This window comes from Cavia porcellus, unplaced genomic scaffold, assembly GCF_034190915.1.
Source record: "Cavia porcellus strain 051 isolate PalLab524CR breed Dunkin Hartley unplaced genomic scaffold, mCavPor4.1 scaffold_10, whole genome shotgun sequence".
Classification (NCBI taxonomy): domain Eukaryota; kingdom Metazoa; phylum Chordata; class Mammalia; order Rodentia; family Caviidae; genus Cavia; species Cavia porcellus.
Window position 1 is genome coordinate 11,349,737 of NW_026947493.1, and position 24,835 is coordinate 11,374,571.

At 34.7% G+C, this 24,835-nt stretch overlaps 1 protein-coding gene across 1 annotated transcript in view; it reads left to right on the forward strand.

The window, feature by feature from the left end:
- The window catches only part of Kcnh8 (potassium voltage-gated channel subfamily H member 8), a 356,910-nt gene that overhangs the window by 274,459 nt on the left and 57,616 nt on the right, over positions 1–24,835 (forward strand). Inside the window, exon 11 of the mRNA XM_063256994.1 lies at positions 5,405–5,619. Within this exon, the coding sequence (XP_063113064.1) occupies positions 5,405–5,619 (215 nt within the window). The remainder of the gene's footprint in view (positions 1–5,404; positions 5,620–24,835) is intronic.

The following is a 24,835-nucleotide window of genomic DNA, read 5'->3' on the forward strand; positions in this document are numbered from 1 at the left end:
GGATCACTAGTAACAGAAGGAAAATTAAAGATGGATATATGAACTCAGGAGTACCCTTCATATGAGCTTAATTTACCTAAGTGTTATATCATTTGATTCCTGCAAAAAAAAACATCCAATGGTATAAATTTTACTGCACAAAAGAATAAAGGACATCTTTGTTAACTTGCCGAATCACATATTAAAAGAAAGCAGCTCTATTCTTTCTTTGTCCTAAAGGCAAATTGCTAATCATGATAGACTGCCTCCTGGTGAAATAACGGATCAGTTTTAAGATGGTATTTCTGTATTTTTGCAGAGAATCAATTAGAGAACACAAAAATTAAGCTTTGTTTGTTCTAGAAATAAAGTAAAAATAAACCAAAAAATACTTCCAGAATAAACTTTCACTGCAGCAATTATTGATTTGATGCTGTCAAGGTGACTCTAGGCTCTTTCTAGTTCCTAAAAAATACCCTCATACAAATGTGAAAATGTTGTGCCATGAAGTTTACTCTGAATGTTAAATTAGTCTTTGTGGAAACATAAAGGGCCACTAACCAAAAGATAAATATGGAAAAATTTCTATTACAATTTTATGTGAGCTTCTTTTAAAATTCACTTTCATTTGCTGGTTTACTTATTTACTCAGTGCATACCAAGGACCCATGAGTGATTACAGCACTGTTCTGAAGAACAGGAAAGAAAATAGCCAAATCCCTTGCCCTTGTGGAAGTTACTAGAGGTCATGATAGGAGAATAGCCCATGATAGTAGCAGGATGGTGAGTGGCAAGAGAATTCATAGTATATGTTGGCACAAACATGAAACACTGATATTTGGAATTTTATGCTTTTAAGAAGGACTGCTGTACCTTTTGTTTATTCTCATTTTCTGAGAGCCTAATGTTTATAAATAACCACATGCAAAGCATTTTCATACATGGGACTTCATTTGAATTTTCACGGCACAGAGAAACAGACCACAGTGCTCTTTTCTGTGTTCCCAAAGCTGAGGCTAACCTGTATCTTGGACTCTGTTCCCAGTGCTCATTCCTGATCTACACAGTACCTAACAGTAATTGCTAGTCTGCCATCACTGAGTTCCAGCTACTGAGCTTCACAACAGATTATATTTTGCAAAAAGGAGGAGAATCAATATTTTAGAAACCCTAATGTGAACTGAGTGTTTGTGTCCATTGTCCTATTTAAATCTTGCAACTTTATTAAGTTGGTGTGTGTAATATTCCTCCTGCATCCATGTGTTGAAACAGTAGCAGCAGAATTGTGGCATTAGGAGGTAGGGCCTCAGAGATGGTTAGGTTGTTACCACAGAGCCTTAATGAAAGGAGTAAGTGTCTTTATAAAAGAGGGCCTCAGAGCTGCTTTCCTCTTCTACCACGTGAGCACAGAGTGAAAAAGCATCCGGTAAGAATCAGACAGTAGGCCTCCACTAGACCCTGAATCTGCTGGAGACTTGATCTTGAGCTTTCTTGTATTCAGAACCATGAGAAGCAAACTTCCGCTGCTTACAGACCGTCTAGTTCACAGTATTTGGTGATAGCAGCTCATACAGAGTAAGGTGGTTTGATTATTCCCAATTAAAATCAGAAAAAGAGCTAGTGAAGATGGATAGAGTTGTGTGCTTTTCATCCCTTCTTGTGTAGCACCTTACACAGGAAAAGTGGCACCAGCTTTCAAAGGGTTGGCTCTGTATCTTGACTCCATATTTCTCCTTGAAAGAAAAGCGTGAAATAGAACCCAGATTGTCTATTGCAAACTCACTTGTTCCCTTCTTTATCATTATGCTGCTGAGGCTGCCTACTTGTGTGTTTTCCTTTCCTTAGGTAGAGAATTTCACGTATCGGTGCTCTTTTCTCAAAGTTATACAATTAAAGACCAATTATCCAATCATTTTGTACTTCTAAATTGGAATTGACAATCATTTCTAGTTTGTTTCAAAAATTTTAATTGTAAAATATTTTCCCATAGTTTTCTTCGGTATCACTGTAACTTTTATAGCCTGCCTGTTTACAAAATCTACTTTTAAAGTATCTAGTCATATTTTAAAACCTTATGATTTGATCTACAGAACCAAAACTAATGTGCCATTTGAAAATTGATACAGTGTGGGTTTTGGCTTAATTGTGTACTGTTAAATTTGACAACTAGCAATTATTTTAGGAAAGCCATATAAAGGGGATGTTTCATAATTTAGAACAAGAAGGATGCAAATTTAATGGCTTTTGCATAACTGTTTCAGCTTGTAAAACATAATTTAAGTCAATTTTCTTACTATAAAATATTGATTTATGGCTAAAAGATTTGCTTTATTGCTATCTTGTTCCTAGTCCCAATTATTTCCATGAATTGTGACTTCCAGGATTAACATCTTTACTTTTCTTTCTTTTTTTTTTAACCATGTATATATTTAAAAGAATTTACGTGCAAATTGCCATGTGACCATTTTAAACACTGGTGTGTATTATTAGTGCTAAACCCAAGCAAAGATAATAAATTATTATTTGCTTCTATGATTAGCATTACTTCAAGTGAGATTGATTCTTTCACTTCCCTACGACAAATTATCCAAAGCAACACTGACTTTGGCAAAGTAAAGCCCAGGGCATGACATTTGATCTGCAGATACTGAATACCTATTCACTCTACTTATGAAATAGATTCATATTAGCAGGATTTTGAGGAAGAAGCGCCACCAAACAACTTCCAAGCCATAAATTTATACTGGCAACTGTGCAATCTATTCAGCACGTGAATACACTTCCTAAGCTGATACGACGGGGGCAGTTGTCACAGGAGAAGGAACTCATTATAAGGATAGGATGTTTTCTCTTGTACACTTTAATTTCGTTCCCAAGTAATTGGGTTTTTTTTTTCATCAGTTCGTTCATTGTGGTTCTAAAAGAGAATGATGATACACCCATAAATGGATTCTATATGTACAGATGAACTTTTTCACTTAACTTTATAATTAAACATGTTATGTTCTAACCTAATGGTTTACAGATGTATCTTATCCTTTTTTTTCCTCAATGGAAGGATAACCGATTAACAATTATTAATAATATAATTATGAAAAAATCCAGACCAAAAGACATTATATAAATCTTTCTTTTCTTTTAAAAATAAAGATACTGTGAACCAAAATATTAAGAAACTTAGTTTAAGATCCTAAATCTAGATAGTGAGACTCCCACATGATTATAAAATTACTGAGGGTGAGAAACATGGGTATTTGCCAAGGCTGAGCATAAGGTCCAGCACATATAGTCCATGCTTCATAAATATTCACGGAGTGAATAAAGTGGGATTCTTTCTAGGTTGCTGAGTTTAGCAAGATGTTGGTGCTATTTTTACACTTATTGCCACTGAAGCTGAAAAAGTCACACCAGGGCAATCTAATATATGAAAGCATGATAACTTAAAATTCTGCTTGCTTACCAAAGAATGTGAATGCTCAGTGTACATGATACTGCACCATGCTGAATTCTCCTTAGATGTATGAATTTTAACATTTACTCTATTCAAGACATCCTGGCTATATGTTGCATCCATACATGATTTTGAGTATTTGAGGAGCAATTTAGATTTGTAATAAAATATGCAGAAAACAAAATTCCTAAATTTAGCAATATTCAATAATTCGCTAATTCAACTTAAATTCTTCTACTGCGTGAAACCATTTATCACCTCTTAGTGACTGTAAATACAGATTTTACTGTGTTCTTTTCTCCTGTCAGTTTGAAAGTTTAAATCCAATATTAATTTGAAGTTGATGCCTACATGTAATTCAATGATTTAGAAACCTGTGATTTTTTCAACTTCCATAAATATTTATGAATACTGCAAGTGTTCATGTTTAATTTGATAGGTCTTTTTTAGTGACAAATTAAATAAAACAGACTTTTATTGAAGCTGGCTGTGTGCCAAGGACTTTTTTTCTATTAATTCTGAGTATAAAAAAACAAAAACTTTAGAAGTTAAAAAAATTTCAAATTGGGAATGGGGTAATTTATTTTAATAACATTACAATGGTATCTTATTTGGTGGTAGTTGTTGTTATTTAATTGTTGTTGGTAGTTTCATGTGAAATAAATGAAAATGACCATTAAAATAATAAAATTTAAAGTTAAGACATAATCCCCTTTGTGAACAAAAACTCATAAACTCCTAATTTGTAATCATGAGTGATTTTAGGATTAGTGCCCTCTTATAAACCTCTGATATTTTTTGTAAGTTTGTCTAAAAATTTGGTGAGTTTTCTTTCACGTTTTCACATGGCTTTTGGATGAACTAATGACTGTGTTTAAAAGAAATCCAAAGCATTTGTAGTTATTCTCCCCTTTCTGTCAGCTAAAACTAATTATGTCAATTTAATAATTTCTTAAAGATTCAAGCAAACTGTCCACTATTATCTAATCAACAAACTACAAACAAGTTAACCCCCAGACAGTTGAATTCCAGCCTAAGACTGACATACGGGGATATTACACACATGTGCATACGTGCACATGTCAAGATATATTGGGTGTGAGCCAGGACACAGGACATTTGGATAAAGTAGCTTTGGATCTCTCTCCCCCTCCCTCTCCTTCTGCCTGCTCCTTCTGTGATAGAAGAGGAAAGTACATATTTTTATTTATTAATTTTCTGTTATCAAAGGGAGTTTTATACTTTCAAAGCAATAGAACTGTCTGTTGTATTTATACAATAGGTTTGTTGTCTGTAGTGTACAATAGATGCCTCTTCCTCCAGGCTCCAAGGTGGGAATTTGCTCTTTCCCATAACCCTTCTGTCTTGTAAGCATGATAAGTATGAGCCTGAGTGTATTCAAAAATTGAAGGTCACGCTTACATTATTGTTCAAAGTTCTAAATTAAAATAATTAATAGACTTTTTGCTCATCTTACCCGAGATTTTTCCCCCCAGAAAAACACGATCCATTTTTACTTACCTTGAATGCTTAAGGTGACTAAGACAAAATGTCCACTCATTTGTCTAAAGCCATTTGTAAAGGAGCACCTGTCTGGAGCCCAGAGTTGACCTATGGCTCCTCACTAAATCCTTCAGCTCTTCTTCTGGGATCAGTGTTCCTAACCAATAACAGTTTTGTGTTGCAAAGTTTATTTACAATATTCAAAGATATTTCGAGTTGTCACAGTGGGAGGCTAGCCGCAGTGTGTTCCTGTTTGTCTGTGTTCCACACCAGAGAATTCTCGAGACCCAAATTCAACTCTGCCTGAGATAGAGATTCTTCTCTTTTCAGTGTAATCTGAGGGAAATTAATCTATAACTCAAATGACATTACCAGTCCTAATCTTGCTTTTTCTCTCCCTGTTGTTGGGTTTGTTTTGTTTTCTTTGTGTGGATTTTTTTTTTTTTTTTTTTTTTTTTTTACTGTTTCTAGGGAAAGGGGACCTAATTGGAGCAAACCTATCAATTAAGGACCAAGTGATCAAGACCAACGCAGATGTGAAGGCTTTAACCTACTGTGATCTCCAGTGCATCATCCTAAAAGGACTCTTTGAAGTGCTAGACCTTTACCCAGAATATGCTCACAAATTCGTGGAAGACATTCAGCATGACCTCACATACAATCTACGGGAAGGTCATGAGAGTGATGTAAGTCCCTTTCCTAATTAATGATGTAAGTCTCTTTTCTAATTAGTGCTTAGCTCTGACTGCATGTGCTTTGGAAGACATTTGTAACCGTAAAGGCAGATGTTAAACCTCGCTTTATAAAGCTCTGAGTTATTCAGTCACTGATTGAGTAACTGAAAAAATAACTAGAAATTAAATCTGTACACTGTTAACCAACATACCAAGGAAATATTATTTATAGATGAGTTCCCTTAACCCAATTTCTTTCTTGTTTATTTTCATGTGCTTATGACTAGAATCAATTTCAGTGATACACAATATTCAGCTGGAAATGTGTGATTTCCTCAGAATTTAGAGATTTCCTGATAAAGTATGTGATAGGATTATTTCCAAAAGATGAGAAGTATAAAACAAAAAGCGGCCTTTATTCTGAGAACACGAGAGAGATGACCGGCACCCCCACCATTGGCGACCAGTGATCTCTCAGGCAGACACGTGGCGTGGGGGTATGTAAATAGCCTCGGTTTGGGGTGGAACCTAAGGCAGGCATTAGGGATACACAGGTAGCCCATTGGTCCTAGGTTTGGCGCCATATGTAAATTTCCAGGGGTGGGAAGATGGCGTCACAGGTAAATTCCTAGGGGCAGGGGAGATAGGGGCTTCCTGCTTCCGGTTGAGGCTTTCCTGGCTACAGTGTCCTGTCTGGGCCAAAACCCATTCATAAGGGGGGTGCCAGCCATCTCTCTCCGTGTTCTCAGAATAAAGGCTGCTTTTTATTTTATACTTCTCATCTTTTGGAAATATTTTTCATCTTTTGGAAATAATCCTATCAGTATATGGTTCAAAGTTTGCTATATTTGTGATTGTTCACTATTCCAATGTCTTAACATGGGTTTTGTTTACCAGTAGTCTTTTTATTAAAATAGAACACAAAAATATCTTTAAACAACTACATATGGATAAAAGGATTCTTGCCCAAGATTGTCAAACCAAAGGCATGATGAACATTTTATGGTTATAAATTTGCCACACGCTTCACTTTATGCAAACAACTTTCCTGTCAAAATATGTACTGTTCTGTATTCTGTGATTAAACTGATCATGGACATGACTTCACTAGATGTGTCACAAACAAATGATTTAACAGGAATGATTGTTCCCAGGCAAACCAGTGCATGCATAACATTCTAGAATAAATAATTCCAGATATTTGCAATACTCAATTTCTTAGGGGTTTAAGAAGCTTTAATTTTGACTAGCACATATTGTACAGATATTTTTGGTAGTCACTAACATTCTCTACTTTGAAAGATGTAAAAACAAATTCAAGCTGCATATTCTTTCATCTTGGTTGGGAAAAGTAACATGAGATATACAGACAATATTTCCCAGTTTTTCATGTTTCTCTGTTAATGAGAAGAAACAAGGTAGGAAGTACCATTGGCAACCCACCGTGTGCTAAGCACTCTCCCTGTATAAAGTATATCATTCATTGCTCAAAACATATTTTTAAGGTAAGCTTCAACCTATTTCTTTCTCTTTTTTTAAGATAATAGGAAAACAACAATGGTTACCATAGTATATCTTGTTATCTTCACGATAGTTGTCCATTCCTTCAGATATAGCAAAATCAAGCCAAAACAAAATAATAAAACCAGTCAAACCAGAATATTGAACAAAGCACAATAATAGGGACAAAACAAAACAGAACAATATTGGATTTCAAAAACAAGGTAGAAGAAAATCCCCCATAATTTCTATATTGCATAATGTTATCCTCCTTATAGATGCTCAGACTGCTGGCTCCCGAACTGCAAAGTCAAATAAACAATATAAACATCCAGTTGCTTTTCATACCTCAGTTGCTATCAACTCAGCCTGTCCTCCGAACCAGCCTGTTGCTTATGGGGGATGAGGGGTGATGATTCCCGCGTGCCAGTAGGCTCACGGGGGGCACTGTCTGACTTTTCTCTTCCTGGTCCCCACATGGTCTCCTATTTCTATGAAATAAAAGTCTGGGATTCAGACTGACAAATAGTCACAAATTTGTAGGTGGCTGAGAATGTTTGAGAGTATGAGATTTAAATCTGTACTCTTTTTAGTAAATAGATAGTCTCTTTTTGAAATCACAGTCATGCATTTCATTCAATTGATGAATTTTTAAAACTAAGGCTATCATTTTTTCTTCACAACAACTTAGAATGACCTCTATTTTTCAAGACTGAAAATGAGTTAAGAGATGGGAGCAACCCAAATGGGAAGAAGAAATGAGGAGGAGAAGATGGAAAATATTAGAATTCAATCTTTATTTTCATTTGACTCAAATTTTAAAGATTTTTACCTTTAAATTATATATGATAGCAACATGATGTTTTGAATTGAGTGTACACTGCAAGATGGTTAAATTATGTTAACATATGCATTTCCTCAAATACTTATCATTATTTGCATTGAACACTTTCAAAATGTATTCTTTGCAAGTTTTAAAGGTGCAGTGCATCATTATTATAATCACCAATTGTAAAATAGTTATCTTGAATTTATGCTTCCTGAGATTTTGTAACCTTTGAGTAATAGCTCTCTATCCTGCAGCTCCTTATGAACACCATTTTGCTGTAAGATGGATTCTTTTTAGCTGACTTGTGTGAGAGATCTTGCAAGATTTGTTTTTCTGAGCCTAGCTTATTTTACTAACAGTAATATCCTCCTGTTTCATTCATGTTTTCACAAGTAACAGGATATTCTTTTTAAAGTGTAAATAGTATTCCACTATGTATATGTACCACATTTTCTCTATCCATTCATCCTTTGGACATTTAAGCTGATTCCGTATCTTGTCTATTATGAATAATGTTGCAGTGTGCATGAAAATGCAAATGTCTGGTACAGAGTCAGATTTTAATACTTCTGGCCCTATAATCAGTAGTGGAATTACTGAATGTATGATGGCTTTAATTTTGTGAGAAATCACTATACTGTTTTCTATAGCAGTCCCACTAATCTGCATTCTTTTTCTTCTTTGTAATAATAGCCTTTCTATTACATGAGAGATGATATCTCATAAGTTTCATTTTATACTTCCTTGATGATTATGGATAATTTGTGTGTCTCCTTTGAAGAAATATCTGTATAAACCCTTTGCCCATCTGTATACCAGGTTATTTGCTTTCGTACTATTCAGTTGTTTGAAGTTGATAAGTGTTTTGAGTATTAAACCCTGTCTAACTCATGTTTGCAAATATTCTGTAGGTTATCTCTACTGTGTTGATTTTATTTTTTGTTCTGCAGAGCTTTTTAATTGGATGTATTTCAATTTGTCTTTTTTTTCGTCTTTTTTTTTTTTTTTTTTTTTTTTTTTTTTTGCTTTTGTTGACTATGGTTTTTGGAGTATTATCTCAAATAATCATTGCCCAAACCAAAGTTATGGAAAGTTCTTGTAGTTTTCATTCTGGAATTTTATAGGCTTGGGTATTATATTTAATTCTTTTATCCATTTCAAGTAGATTTTTTAATATGACATGGCATAGTGATTTAATTTTACTCTTTAAATAGGGATCTTTGTCTTTGATAAATTTTTTACTCTTTGTTCTATTTGCTGGAACATCAATCATCATAATTTTAAAATGCTTGTGTGTTTAACTTCAGTGTTTCGATCCTCTTCTATAGCTATGTTTATTCGTGTCATTTTCCTCTAAATAGGCAAGCGTACGTAGTCTCAGCGGATCACTTTGTCCCTGTGTAGCTCATCACAGGCTTTGTCACTCTGGTCTTTTTCAGTCTTGTCCTTAGCCCTGATGTGTAGCCTTTACAGTTCTTCTTGAGTCTCAACCGCAGCATAATTGTGGCACAGCCTGGACTTCAACAGGCCTGGCGTAATTACTCTTCAGTAGTTCAGCTTTGCAGTTGCTGTTTTCATCTGTTTGTGGAGTTCTTGCATGTTTATCTGAGGAGTTGGCTAATACTACAAGAGGAATATTGTTATAATTCCTTCTTCTCTGAGATTTTGTTCTTCAAATCTCACACAATATGGTTTACCTGAATTTTGTCATCTGACTCCTTAGCCTGTAAGACTGACCCTTTGTAGTTTCCTCTATTCTGTTTCACACCAAAATAGTAGATGCCCTCACAAAAACATTTTGCTAAATAAGCTCCAACTTTTCCAGTCGTTCAAGTCTTACCTAAACTGATTTCTCTCAAAGCCTTCACGCTATCATTTTATGTATTTTTTCAACTTTTTTATTACTTTTGTTCAGAAGCTTATTCAATGTAAGTTACTTCATTATAGTTGGAATCAAAAGTAGTGCTACTTTTTAAAGAGAACTTTTGAGCTACAATTTTTGGCAGGGAGGCAGGACTACCTTATGGGCAGTTTGTTGAGCTGTTGAGATATATGGAACTGAAAAATAGTCCTGAGACTTTGTACCATCTAACCTTTTATCACCAAAACTTACACACACACACACACACACACACACACACTGTTCGATGGTCTTGAAAACATAGAGTACATATATATGACTAAATAAGGCTAGGCTTTATTTATATAGACTTTATTTATATAGCCTTGAGGAAAAGTTTTAGGCTCTCCTCAAGAATACAAGGACTGGAACTTTCAGGGGAAATTATATTCTGATGATTAGTTATGATTAGAGATTCTAATGATTTGCAACTCTGATTTGGAGTGATAACAATTTGGAACCAGGTCCCTTCCCTTATTTCCCATGGACACAAACAAACATATGCACTCATTCAGGATTCAGTGGTAGATTGCTGCTCAGGTGGAAAGTTGAATAAAGGGTTGTAGAAGGAACATTTCTATCTCAGAAATGCAAAAAATAACAGGAAACAAACAAAAAAACTCTTGAGCTTATTTATATACCCTTCTTTTTAAAAAGGTATTTACCCATCTTTTTAAAAATCATATGGCTGCCATGCCATATTTTTAGCCATTTATTACCTCTTTGCCCTTTCTCATCCCCATCTATGGTCCTTTACCCCCATTATTTCTGATATAAATTACCTTAATTCTCTCTTTGATTTCCTTGTGTCTTTCTAATTATGCCTTGTGAATGTCACCTTTTACCCAATATAACTTGTAGGCTATCTGATGATAGAAGGAGCTACTAAAATATCTGGATAGAGAAAAGACTGACAGTCAACAATTTTGAAATCAAATAAAGAACAAAAAGTACTTTAAGAAATATTCAAAATTTAGAAGAGATACATGTGTAATAGCAAGGTAACGACTCCTACAATAGTGACAAGTTGTGTAGCTTTAGAATGACAGCTTATGTAATTCTCGTAAGAAAATTAATTAAAATGTATCAAATCTTTTGTAAGTTTGTGGAAAAAGCTAACTAGCCCTGCTTTGATCATATACTAATTACACCCATTTCACATAATCTGTGTGTTTTCTATATTTGCCCTTATTTATAAATCCTAGATGGCTCAATAATGACATACACCTATTCAGATACTTCTACCTATGCACATAATGAAAAATTTGCTTCACTGCTTTTTATGGTAAACCTTGTAAATTTTATTTTAGCACAGTTTCATATCTTGTTGTGAAATCTAGTTTATCTTAGCATAAAAAGTTTAAAATGTTGACAAATAAATAACTGGAGAGTATTCAAAATATCTCTTTTCCAAAATGAATAATGCTAATACATTGAAAATTAGATACTGATATTGATGCATATAAATATCCTATGTGCTGTGTCCATGATAGATATTGACTCATTATTGTTGGTGTTATGGTTGTGAAGCAATAAATGGCAATGATTGTTGAAAAGAAAGATGATGGATTGTCTAGTTTTACCCTCCAAGGGGCTTCTAAATGAAAAAAAAACTATTAAAATTTTTAATGTGTTAATTACCTCATCTCTTCTTCAGCTTTCCACTATTGACATATGCTTTGATCAGTATAAAAATGTCTCCTCTTTCTATTTCTTTAGTAAAACTGGGAACAAGGAGAAATTTCCCCCATGTTCTGGGATTCAGTATCTTCCACTGAAGGTTTTGAACAATAGTACCCTCCCAAATTACAAGAAGTTACACTAAATTTCAGAAAAGGTCCCTGAAGCAGAGACAAGGGGTTCCTGGAGGATCACCTGTTTGCAGGTTTTTTTCAGTTTGATGTATTTGATGGTACTTGAGAGGCTCGTGATACTGACCCATAACAGCATAGAACCAGCATACTTATAAGAATATTACAATGCTCCCCATTTTCCTTATCCCCAGTCACTATGTGTGTATTGTGTAGGGGTGCAAACACTTTGAGTCCTGACATATATGCATGTCTTATGATAATGCTTTTACAATAATAAAACATTATTACAGTTCCACAGCAATCACATGTACCAAATTAACACAAATAAGCATCACTGAAAAATTTCAGACTAGTGGTATGTATAAAACTAATAAAGGAGAGAATAGAATGTACCTATAACACCTGTCTGCAGGTATTAATAAGTAATTAAAAAGTGGCATCATTGTTAAAAATGTCCAAAGATATGAGGAGGCAATTTGTAGATGAAGAAACATAAAAGGGTAACAAGTACAATGAAATATTCTCAAAACAATAGATGCATGAAAGCCAAAGTAAAAATCCACAAATCAAGGTTTTACATTTTCAGATCAAGAAGGAGGTTAATAAAATTGTATAACACTTTTGTGGTTATTGGTGTAACCATATAGACTCGTATATCTATGGCTCATAGAAATCTGGCGTATTTAGTCCATTTAAATATACACAGAACCTACGACTTAATAATTCTACTGTTAGATATATATTGAAATTTTTTCATGTAAGTTGATAAAGGAGTTATATGATATTTTTGTTGTAATTTTGTGGTCAGGCAGGTAAGTGGGTTCCATAAAATTTAATTCATCTGCACCATAGAATTCTATTCAGCACTGAGTACAAATAAATAATCTATACATGGTGATGTACATAGATATGGCAAATATGATATTGATAAGAAAATGAATCAAAATAAATGAAACTGTAATATTTATTTAAAATGTACCCAAATATATAAGCAATTTTACAAGCTGATTACAAGATTAATTTCCCAGAAAAGAAACTATGACAATATTGAAGGACAAAATTTGTGGATGTATGCTACCAGGTCCAAAATATTATAAACCTTCTGTAACTAAACCAATGTGATATTGGTACAAGGCTATACAGTTAGTCAATGGAATAGGTTCTACAAACAGACTCACCATGAATGGGTCTTTATTTATTACAAGTTAGTACCTGAAGCCCTGTAATAAAAGGATAGGCTACATTATCAATGAGTAGAGGATGGTTAATTTAAAATCCATGTGATCTTGATCTCTTGTTCAAGATCTTGATCTCTATCCTCACACTATCCTTAAAACCCTGTTCCAAAAAGCTCATAAATGTAAATATGAGAAGAAAATAATAGATTTCCTAGAAGAAAACATTTCTGAATATCAGTATGACTTTGGGATAAGCCAAGACTTCTTTTTTTAATTTTATTTTAAAGAGGGTAAGATTAAACAGAATAAGACACATGATAAGAAAATAATGTAAGAGACACAGATTTCAAAGCTAAACAACCAGAGATCTTCACTGTCTATCATATTGTCTCTTGTTTTCTTCCAAATAGTTGTCCATATCTTCACATACAATGAATTCATACAAAACAAAATAGTATAAAACTGATCAGAACAGAATGATGAAGGCATTTTAGGTCTTCAACACCAGACAATAGGGAAGTCAACAATGGCTGCCATATGTCTCTCATTCTTTTCAAAATAGCTGTCCATACATTCATGTATGTTGAAATGAAAACAAAACAGCCTAAAATCACTCTGAACAAAAATAATAATAACGCTGTGTTTCACATCATGATACTACAGAATCAGCTATGGGTACCTTAGTGTCTCTTTGCAAAGTAGCAGGTTCATTTCATTGAGCATTATATAATCGATTCTCATAAACTGTTTAGAAGTTCTAAACGTGCATGATTCTCTACATGTATACCTATTCTTTCTGTATTAGAAAGAAAAACAACACAAAGCAAAACAAATTCCTTAAAAACACGAAATGAAAAAGACATATAAACAACAATAACAAAGAGCCCAGAACACTGACAATATGGGCCTTCAAAACAAGGTGATATGAGCATAACTAGGGTTATTTTACATAATGATCTTCAAAGAGTTCCTCAGCTCACTATATAATAATATGCACAATTGTTCCAATCCTATGAGTGTTAACTATTTTGTTCCATGAACTTATAGAATTTGTAGCACAATCATCTTAGCTATACTATGTTTATATAATTTTATTTTTTCCCTTCCTTTATCTTTTTCCTCATTTTCACTGAAATATTATCCTTTCACTTTAAGAAGATTCTTGTCCTTTCACTGTGTTTACTGAGTTTTTGGTATCTTATGCATTCTTACCATTTCATACACTCGGGAAACTATATGGTCTTTATACATGTGAGTTTGATTTATTTCACTTATGAGTATGGTCTCAAGTTGTTATCTATTATGAATATCTCAATGTGATCATTTTTATAGCAGAGTAGTACTCCACTGTATAAAAATAGCACATCTTTTGTATCCATTCCTCAGGTGATGGGCATTTAGATTGTTTTTAAGATCTGGCTATCACACATTGTGCTGCTATAAACATGAGTGCCCATATATAACTGTGGTATGATGTTTTCAGTTCTTCCGGGACTATGCTCAGAGGTTGAATAGCTGGGTCACAAATGGGACTTCTAACCCCAGATTTTTGAGGAATCTCCAGAATGGCCTCACAGTGGTTGTATCACTCTACACTCCCACCAACAGTGCAGGAGAGTTCCTTTTCACCACAGCTCCTCCAGCATTTATTGTTGGTAGTTTTCTTTATCCTGGCCATTCTTTCTGGAGTGAGATGGAACCTCAGTGCTCGTTTTAGTTTGCATTTCTACAATGGCCAATGATGCTGAACATTTTTATGTATTTATTTGCATTTGTATTTCTTCATCTGAGAACTGTGTATTCATGTCAGATGCCCATTTTTGGAATTGGTCTTTGAATTTGGGGGACTTGATTTTTTTTTAATTCCTTTATATGTTCTGAACGGAAGTCCTTTGTCTGAGGGACTATTCACTAAGATTTTTTTTCCCAATTTGTGGTTTTCTTTTCACTATGCAAAAGATTTCTTTTGACATGCAAAAACTCTTTAATAGGAAGAGATCCCAATTATTGATTGTGTGAAATATTTCACGTGCAGTTTGATTCTAGTTCATGAATTCTGTACCTACACCTATGTCTTCAAGATTTCTACCCAATTTGTCTTCCAAAAAATTTAGTGTTTCTGTTTTACTATTTAGATCTTTGATCCATTTAGACTTTAGTTTTATATAGGGTGATAGGCATGGGTCTATTTTTAGTTTTCAGCATATGGGAGCCAATTTTTTCAGCACCACTTACTGAAGAGACTATCTTTCTTCCAGTGGACATTGTTGGCCCTTTTATCGAAGATAAGGTGGCTGAGTGTGTTTGTAGTTGTGGTTGTATCTTCTAATCTATTGCATTGATCTTCAGGTCTGTTTTTATTCCAGTACCATGTTGATTTTATTACAGTTGCTTTGTAGTATAACTTCAAGTCAAGGATTGTGATGCCTCCTGCCTTGCCTTTGCTGCTTAGAATTGCCTTTGCTATTCTAGTTCTTTTCTGGTTCCAGATAAATTTTAGGAGTGATTTCTCTAGATCTGTGTGGTATGCTAGTGGCATTTTGGTTGTGACTACATTAAATCTCTATAAAAATTTTGGGAGAATGGCCATTTTCACAATGATTGTTCTTCCTATCCATGAACAAGGCTTGTTTTACCATTTTTTGAGGTTCTCTTCTATTTCTTTTTCAGGGTATTATAATTTTCCCTGAATAGATTTTTGCTTCTTTTGTTACATTATTTCCTAAGTACTTTATTTTCTTGGATGCTATTGTAAAGGATGTGGCTTCTCTTATTTCTTTCTCAGTGGTTTTGTTGTTAGTGTATAGAAATGCTATTCATTTTTGAGTGTTCACTTTGTATCCAGCTACATTTACTGAATTTATTTTTATGGCTAGGGGTCTTTCAATGGAGTTTTGGGGATCTTCTATGTAGAGTATCATGTCATCTGCAAATAATGATAATTTAACTTCTTTTCCTATCCTTACTCCTTTTATTTCTCTCTTGTCTAATTGCTCTGACTAGTATTTCTAGCACTATTTTGAATAGGAGTGGTGATAATGGACATCCTTGTCTTGTCCCTGATTTTAAGGTAAAGGCTTTCAGTTTTTGGTCTTTTAATATGATGCTGGTTGTTGGTTTATCATAGATGGCCTTTATCATATTGAGGTAAAGACCATCTATTCAAATTTTCTGTAAGGTTTTTATCATGAATAAGTGCTGGACCTTATCAAAAGCTTTTCTGCATCTACATGTCGTTCTTATTTTTGGCTCTATTGATATTGTGGATTACATTTATTGATTTGCATATGTTGAACCATCCCTGAATTCCTGGGATGAATCCCATTTGGTCATGATGTATAATCTTTTTGATGATTTGCTGCATTCTGCTTGCCAAAACTTTATTGAGAAATTTTACATCTATGTTCATTAGGGAGATTGGCCTGTAGTTATATTTTTTATTTGTGTCTTTCTCAGGTTTTGGTATTAGGGTAATGTTTGCTCTTTTGTTTTGTCATTTTCGTATATTTCTGGGTTTTGAGTGATGTTTCAAAGCTTTCCCCAATACACTGGGAATCAACTGGCCCAATTTTGGCTCTTGGGGCAGACTGGTGCCAAATGCTAGCCACTTGGAATTCACTGGGCATGGGCCAGTTTGGCCTGTGGGGATTCCCATGTGTCCTCTGGAGATTTCAGATGCAGGACATGGTCTTATTGCCTGGGAGCAAATTTTCAAGACTTCCCTGTGCACTAGAATTCAACCCATGTCCATGGTCAAGGCCAAGGACTGGATTCACTGCCCCAGGACTGGATTCCAGCCCCTGATAGCTGCTTGGAGTTCACTGAGTGTGGCCGAATTAGGCCCACGGGTACCTCTGGTGCATTTTAGGGTGATTTCAGATGCACTGAGTGATCTTACTGCCTGGGAGCGAAGTTCCAAGGTTTACTCATATGCTGGGATTCAACCCATGTGCACAGTCAAGGCCAGGGGCTGGATTTCATCCCTTGCTAGTTGCTTGGAGATCACTGGGCATGTCCCAGTTCAAGCTAAAACTTCTTTAAAAGAACATGAAGGCATAATGATATAGAATGGATAAATTTAGTAAAAACTTCTATTCATCAAAGATGCCACTAAAAGAATAGGAAGTAAAACTACAAAGTGGGAGGTAATATTTGCATTACATATATACGGAAAAGAATATGCATTAAAACTGACATCTTTAATAGCTCAAATTTTTAAATAGGCAAAGGCAAAAGATATTTCACAACAAAATGTTTTCAAATAGGCAATAAACTCTGATCTTTGACTTCTTGTGCACCTCTTCTTTCTTCAATCTTCTATCTAAGTTAGTGAAAAATAAAATTCTTTACTGTGGCTCTGGTTTCCTTCTATGAAACAAGAAGGAGAAGTAGAAGAATAAATAAGAGGAGGAGGAGAGGAAGAGTTGCAAGAAGGAAAAGAGGAGAAAGAAGAAATACAAAAATAAGAAAAGGAAGAGAAGAAGAAAGAGGAAAATGAGGAAGTCTTGTATAGTGGTACATGCCTATAATCATAGCACTCAAGAGACTGAAGCAGGAAGACAATCACCATGAGTTTGAGGCCAGCCTGGGCTATGTACAATTCAAGGCCAACATAAACTACATAGTTAGACCCTGTCTCAAAAACAGAAACAAGAAAAGAAAAAGGATAAATTAGATGATTACTCTTAGCTAAGTTTTTGAGATTGGCAGAAATAGTAGACAGGATATTGGAGTAATCAAAGGGAACCAAAAAGAGGTCATTCAGAAAAGTTTTGAGTGCATTACATGAAAGATGTATTGCCCCTCTGGCCCCTGATTCTTTATATTCCAGTAATTCTGGAGAAATCACTTCTATCTCACAAATTATGTTTATTAATTTATATTATTCAAAATTTTCATACCAAGCACAAATCTGAGTATGTAAAATGGAACAATAAATGAAATACTGACTGCTCTCCAAAGGCACAGGCAATGGTAGCATATAGTTGTTGCAGTTGTTGAGTTGTTATTTCCTCGTTCCTTGTTATTTTTAAAAGATCTTTCCTTTCCTGTTTCTTCATTCATATCTTCGAGGTCTGAAATTGTATCTTCATTTAAAACACCATTTTAAGGGAGGAGGTCAGTTTCTTGATATTAGTTACAAAGAGAAGCATCACAGGTGCTGCTGAGACTAAGGAACAGCAGGGATTGGGGAAGCGTTGCCAGGGAAATGCTTTGGAAAACAGATAGGAGACAATTAGGGGCTAATTGTGGGAAGAACAATTGGAACTAGAGAAACAATCCCAACTGTAATCTCCATATTGATTTCCAGAGTGGCTGTACCAGTTTACATTCCCACCCTCAACATACAAGGGTACCTTTCCTCTACCCTCAAGCAGCCTTGATGACACTTGAAACTGTTTGAATCTTTTTGGTGATAGCCATTCTTTCTGGAGTAAGGTGGAATCTCAATGTAATTTTAATTTGCATTTTGACAACATCTAAAGATGTTGTCAAACAATTTTTTCATTTATTCATTGGCCATTAGTATTCCCTCTGAGTATTTCAGTTACCCTTTTTTTGATTGAATTTTTTAGGGAAAGTCTGACTTTTTGAGTTCTTTCAACCCAGATATTCCCAGCTAAGTACCTTGACAAAGAGTTAAAGATATACCATCTTTATAGCAGCATAATTCATAATAGCTAAATTCTGAAAGCAGCCTTTATATCCATCAACAGGTGAATAGATGAGGAAAATACAATTTATATATAAGGGAGTACTACTCTCACATAAGGATAAATTTGAGCATGCAAAGGAAATGAATGCCCTTTGAGGCAGTAAAGTGAAATCTGACACACAATTTTAAAAATTACATCATTTCTCTAATACAAGAAACCCAAAATGTAAATAATTCAAAATAAAATGCAGACATTAAGAAACAGGAAGGTAGATCTTTTACAGTTGGGAAGGAAATTGCAAGATTGAGGTGGGGGAGGAAAAAAGAGAAAGAGGAATAAAAGGAATTATGGCATCTCCCTAAGATGAATGTAAACATGTACCAATAAAAACTATTAAATTTATAAAACTTCATGTGTAAAGCAGGTGTAGAGACATGAATGGATGGTGTACCGAAACAGGAGCCTGGAGTGATACAGCGAGACAAGTCATCATCTTTACTTCATGAACTTCATTCTGAAAGTGAAAACAATAGGGAACAACTAGAAAGCTTTGAGCAAAGGAGCAAGGTTATCTATTCTCCTTGGCAGCTGGGTTTAGGGCAGAGACGTCAATATGAGATATAACAAGTAGGAATGAGCAGTTAACAGCAGTAGTTACAGAAAAGACATGAAAAATGTAAGATACATTGCGAGAGTAAAATTGATGGGCTTGGCAATGGGTTTAGCCTAACAGTAAGGCAAAATGCAAACATACTCATGCACACACACAAACATGGGGTGCTCTAAACATACAATGAATGTTTAAATATTTTAAATTATTACAATAAATACATCTTGACATTAACCTCATTCAAAATGTTCCCGCATCCTTGAAGCACACTCACCCCCTCATTTTGCCATTTTCTGAAGTTATTCTGGTGATCCTTTTTACACGGTGTGATAGAAAATCCGTTGAGCGCTGCTACTAAGTGCTATTCAATGGAAAAGCAGCTATTAAACATATTAGTGTGCCCTCATTTGTGTTATTAATCAGAACCTGGAGAATAAAACTTCCGATTCTTCCTCAAAGTCATAATGACCATGAGAGGCAAATATTTTTAATCAATTCAGATGCTGATGCAGGTATACCTAAGCCACTCACAAAAAGGGTTTCTGGAACTGCTTCAGAAAGTGGCAAAAACAATGGGGGAAATATGCTCAACAAAGGGAAAGTATTTTGAGAAAGATTAATGGTAATGTGTCTTTTGCCACAATTTTTTTTTAAGTACATACTATTTTTCTATCATATTGCATACCCAAACCAGATTATGAAATAAGTCATGGAAATATTTATTATGATAAAAAGAGGGGTGAATGAAATGTTTGTAGGGAGATAGTGAGTGCCATTTTAAACATATTAAGGTGAGAGGTGGTGAAATGTTTGAGAGGAATCTCTGCACTCCTAGGTATTTGCTTGTGCCAATCAGAAGTCCCAAGAGGAAGATGTCAGTAAAAACAAAATTCATGTGTTGCTCTTCCTCTTTTTTTAAAAAAAATTATGCTCCATGTATATGTGTTCTTGAACAATATATTGTTTAGATTTGCCTGCTTTCAATGATTTTTTAAAAGGTCCCAACCATAGCTTTGTGATGTTCCCTGTACTGGAAGATTGATCACGATAGTTAACCCTTTCCTCACTTTCATTAGTAGCTAAAATTGTGTTGTGTGGCTATGCAATTTAGTTACTCATTTTATAGCTGAACATTTAAATTGTCTATATTTTGTCTTATTTCCATATTTATCATTTTTATGTAATGATTTGTAAATGATTCTTACAATAATTTTATAATTATTGTAAAATTTGTAATTATATCAAAATAATTTAATTTTGATAATCCTACATCAGTTGTATAAATGGAACATATCTTCCAGCTACAGTTTGCCTCTTGTCAATCTTTATGCTGTTATACAATAAGCAGGTGATTTAATTTTAGTAAGTTGAATTCACAAATGTTTTATTTAAAGCTGATTTTCTTTATGTCTTATTTAAGAAACAATCCATGACCTGTGTTCATAAAAATATTTGCATTTATTTCCTTCAAAATGTCTTAAAGTTTTGACTTTCACCTTTAATTCTTTAATCATTTGGAATTGATTTTGCTAATGAGCTATAGTAAGAAGCTTATGTTTTTACTATGGTTAATGAATTTTCTCAGCACCGTTACTGGATATCTAACTTCCCCACTAATCTGCACAGCTGTCTCTATTATGCACTATTAATATATGTCCACAAGTTTGTAGGATTTCTATTTTATTCTGCGGTGGGTTTTTTGCCCATTTTTGCATAACAGCACACTGCATTTACTAATTTGGATTTATACTAGTTTTCCCTTTCTTGGAAAGCACTGAGTTTCACTTTGCCCTCATGCTAGCAGGCACTTAATATTTGTTTGATAGTTATTTTCTCTCAATTCTTCAAAGTTGTTATTATGGATTTCATTGTTAGATTAGATCATCTTTTTTAATAAGCTGAATTGTGACTTTTTTAAATTGTTCTTTTTTTTATAAGTGATCCATCATCTGTTCTCTCTGGCAGCTTTTTAGTATCTTTTTTTCAGTGTTCTTCCATTTCACTTCAATGCACTGAGACACCAGTGCCCTCTCTCTCCCGCTCCCTCTCCTTCACCTCTGTCTCTTTTAGTGACCATTTTCCCTGGTATTTTGCTGGACTGCCATGGACCACCTGCCTCTTTATGTGTCTGACAAAATCTATGGTTTATGATCGCTTTTAATTACATGTTGGATCCCTTCCCTGTTCACTTACTATGTATCACAATCTGGGGGCCTTACTGACCCATTCAGAATCATTTATTGAGTATAAAAGATCCTTATTAAGGTTGCACACATTAAAAAAAGTCTAGTGGAAATACAATTATATCTTTTATCTTTGCAGATTCTTGTATAAGCAGATACCTACATGCATCCATGCACACGTAGGAATGCATTATACAGCAACTGCTAAGGCTCTGGAGGATTAACATCTGCCTCTTCTAATTACTTACTTGGCCTTAGATGCTGTTTAGTCACTATCTTTTGTAATTTTTATGCTAGTTATGGACTTGAATACCAGCTGTGTTATCTATACTATCTAATGGAAAAATTAACTACCTCTTAATAGACCATGCTGGGGTGTATTCACATATGTGTGCATATGTGTGTACATATGTGTGGTAGATGCTGAAACATATCCAGCTGATCATAACAAATAAGAATAAATAGAATTTCCCCTGCTTCTACTCTTACCATTTACCACCATCTCTCCTCCAGGTAACAGGGGTGATCTTTGCAAAATATAAAGTGCATCATGCCATTTTGTTGCTTAGAATATTTGAATAACTCTGTGCACTGACAGTAACTCCAGGCCTCCTATCATAATCCAAAGTGCCTTCCTACCCTTACCCACCTTTCACATCTGTTTGATGCCACCCCAGATGCCCTTCCTCACATATGAAGACTCCAGCTACTTTTCAGGCATTTGAACTTTTTCCTGGTTCTTTCTGTAATGTTGCTCTGTTCCTCTGACCAGTCCTGACCACCTGCCTGGAGTTTTCCCCCTCACATATGCACTATCATATCACCTTATTTATTTTTTCATAACATTTAATATGATGAGAAATGATTTCAATTTATGTATTTTCTTGTTCCTAGTCAGTTTTTCCTAATAGAACATCTATGAGGGCTTTGTCTTCTCCTAGACTGCTAGTCCCAGGGTTTAGGGCACAACCTTGTACAGAGTCAGCCTTTAATATGCAGTGAATGCATGACAACATATTTACTTTGGGATCTGAAAACCATGTGAGATTTTGAGAAAATGAAGAAAGTCCTAATGGTAGCATCCTGGATGTTCTATCAATAAAGTCGAAAATGAATTACTAAGGGGATTTAAAATTATAAACCCAAAAAATAACAAAGCCAAAGAATGTATCAAGCAGTGAATAACGTTTGAAAGAATAAATGGAAAAAAGTTAAATTGAGTAACAACTATTTTTCACCTCCTCTATCTTTAGGAGGTTTTCAAAACCCACGTATGGAATTTAAGCTGAATAATAGAAAAAATAGCTTGTAATGTTGGTAATATACTTCTTCCAGATGGTTCTATATAATAAGTAGTGTTAAGATGAAAGAAAATTGGCCTTCCAACCTAAGATAGCATATCCATTTTCTGCAGAATATATGAGCTATTATAACAATAATACTTTCCCAGAAAATTGAGATATGGTGCCATTAACCATTAAGTAATTCCAAAATCATCTCACTTTTATTGCCTATGGCACAAGGTTACAAATTTGGGAGGTGAAATGAATTTAAATGTGGAAAACTCCAGGGTCTAGTAAAACAGTTAATCTGTGGTTATAAAATTCTTTGTCACACTGTAATACATAGATCTGTTACCCTGTATGGTACACTGTAAAGCATAGGGTCTGTGATGGGGTCTGATGTTTCTGATACAATCTGATTTCTCCAGTTCCCCAATCAGAAATCACCTTAATAATATCAAGTGTGAATCCGTGCATCTGACTAATCTGGACCCCACACCCTTAACACACAAAGATGAATCTTTTTATGTTTTTAGAAGGTAGGGCCTATCTCAAAAGCAAATATCGTGGTATAAGCATCTATCTAATTCCCATGAATTTTTAAGTTGAATCTGCTTAGACTGCTTAGCATTGGACAATTTCCTGTGTAATTAAGCTGTGGGATAGTCATGAGATTTGACACCACTCTTTTCCCCTTACCTGAAAACAAGTCCAACTAGATTTTTCAAGTGATATCTTTGATTTTCCAGCATCTCTTATCACCTATGTGACTATTTTACAATTTAGTTTAATGCAAGAATGCTTGAAAAAGCAATCTCTTCAAAGAAAAGACTTGGTTTAAGTTTAGTCCACATTTTAATCCAAAATTGAAATTGGGCTGATTGGAAGTAATTTTCTTAAAAATGATTTACTGAATAGCAATTTTAAAAATCATGTCTGACAGATTAGATTCTTAGTTGTTCAAGAGAACTAAGTAAGTTCTGCTGGCACAATTTGAATAACAAGAGAAATAATAATACTGCATCTCTTTGTGATAATTGTTCTTGGAAAATTGCATGTTGAAGGACCTGTGTGTCATTTTACTATGGCAGTTTTCTTGTCGTCTTGAGCCCAATGGGCATTGGGTTTATCAGTTTTCTGTTTAAAATACTGCCCTTTAGGAAGTAAAATATATTTCTTTAAAATATCTTGTAGCAAACTATTTTACTTGCTGTAAGTTCAGTAAGTAGTGGCCTGGAAACTTTACTTGTATCCAGAATGTCTTTTATGTCCTAAAACTTCCCATAATGGTATCTTTCAGTGGACTCAGTGACCGTGGCAAACACAGTACCTTGAAGGAAGAGATTGTGTTCCACTTAGCAGTTCCTAAGCCTAGCACTGTTTCTGCTCAGTGCTCAGTAAGTGAAAGCTACTATTGGACTCCTTACACTTGCCAACACACCCTGCTCCATCTCGCTGTAGCAAAGTGACCCGCAGTGTCCTCTTCTCTTAATGATTGCCTACAATTATTGCATCATTTTCTCCATTTTTGTTAGTTTCATCTCCTTGTTCTTCCTTGAAGATCTCAAGGAAGACTGAATGAATTGGACTCTCCTGGCCTCTAAATTCATGTCCTGTCCAATGCTGAGTTTTTGTCTCTCTTGCCTAGATTTCTACTTCACAGAGTCAGAATCTTTACAGTCCTAAAAGTTATCAAACAACAGAAGTTACTTTCATCCCTTCTTAAACTGCACAGTTCTTTTTTTAAATTCTTATTTTAGAGTAGAGCTAGTGTGGGTGTATTGATGAAAAGGTCATCCTAGGAATCCTAGTAAGCTTTAGAATAATTTAGAATGAGGACAGTGACTGTGAGCAGTAGAAATATAACTGAAATATGGAATAAAGGCAGCAGGAATTTATTGAAAAAATTTCTGGTATCAAATGGAATCAAATAACATAATATACACACATACAAGTTGCCTCGCAGTGAGTTTTACAATCTAGTTCTCAAACTGTGGTAGGATTTTCTTTCCATTTTTTAATGTTCCTTTTCTCTAAACATCCTTTCCATTCTTCCATCATCAACAGGTTTATCACCTTTGTTTCTTTAGCCAAATAGCAGACAGTGTCCAGAGACAAAACACCTTCAATCAGTGTGGGCAGAAAATTAATCTGGACTTCTAGTTGATTCTAGATTCCTACACCTTGAGTGCCCACCCAGGTTTCTTCAACTATTGTGCACATGGGGAAGCAACAAGGATGGAGAGAGAGCACACTGCACTGGTGGCTAGTTTC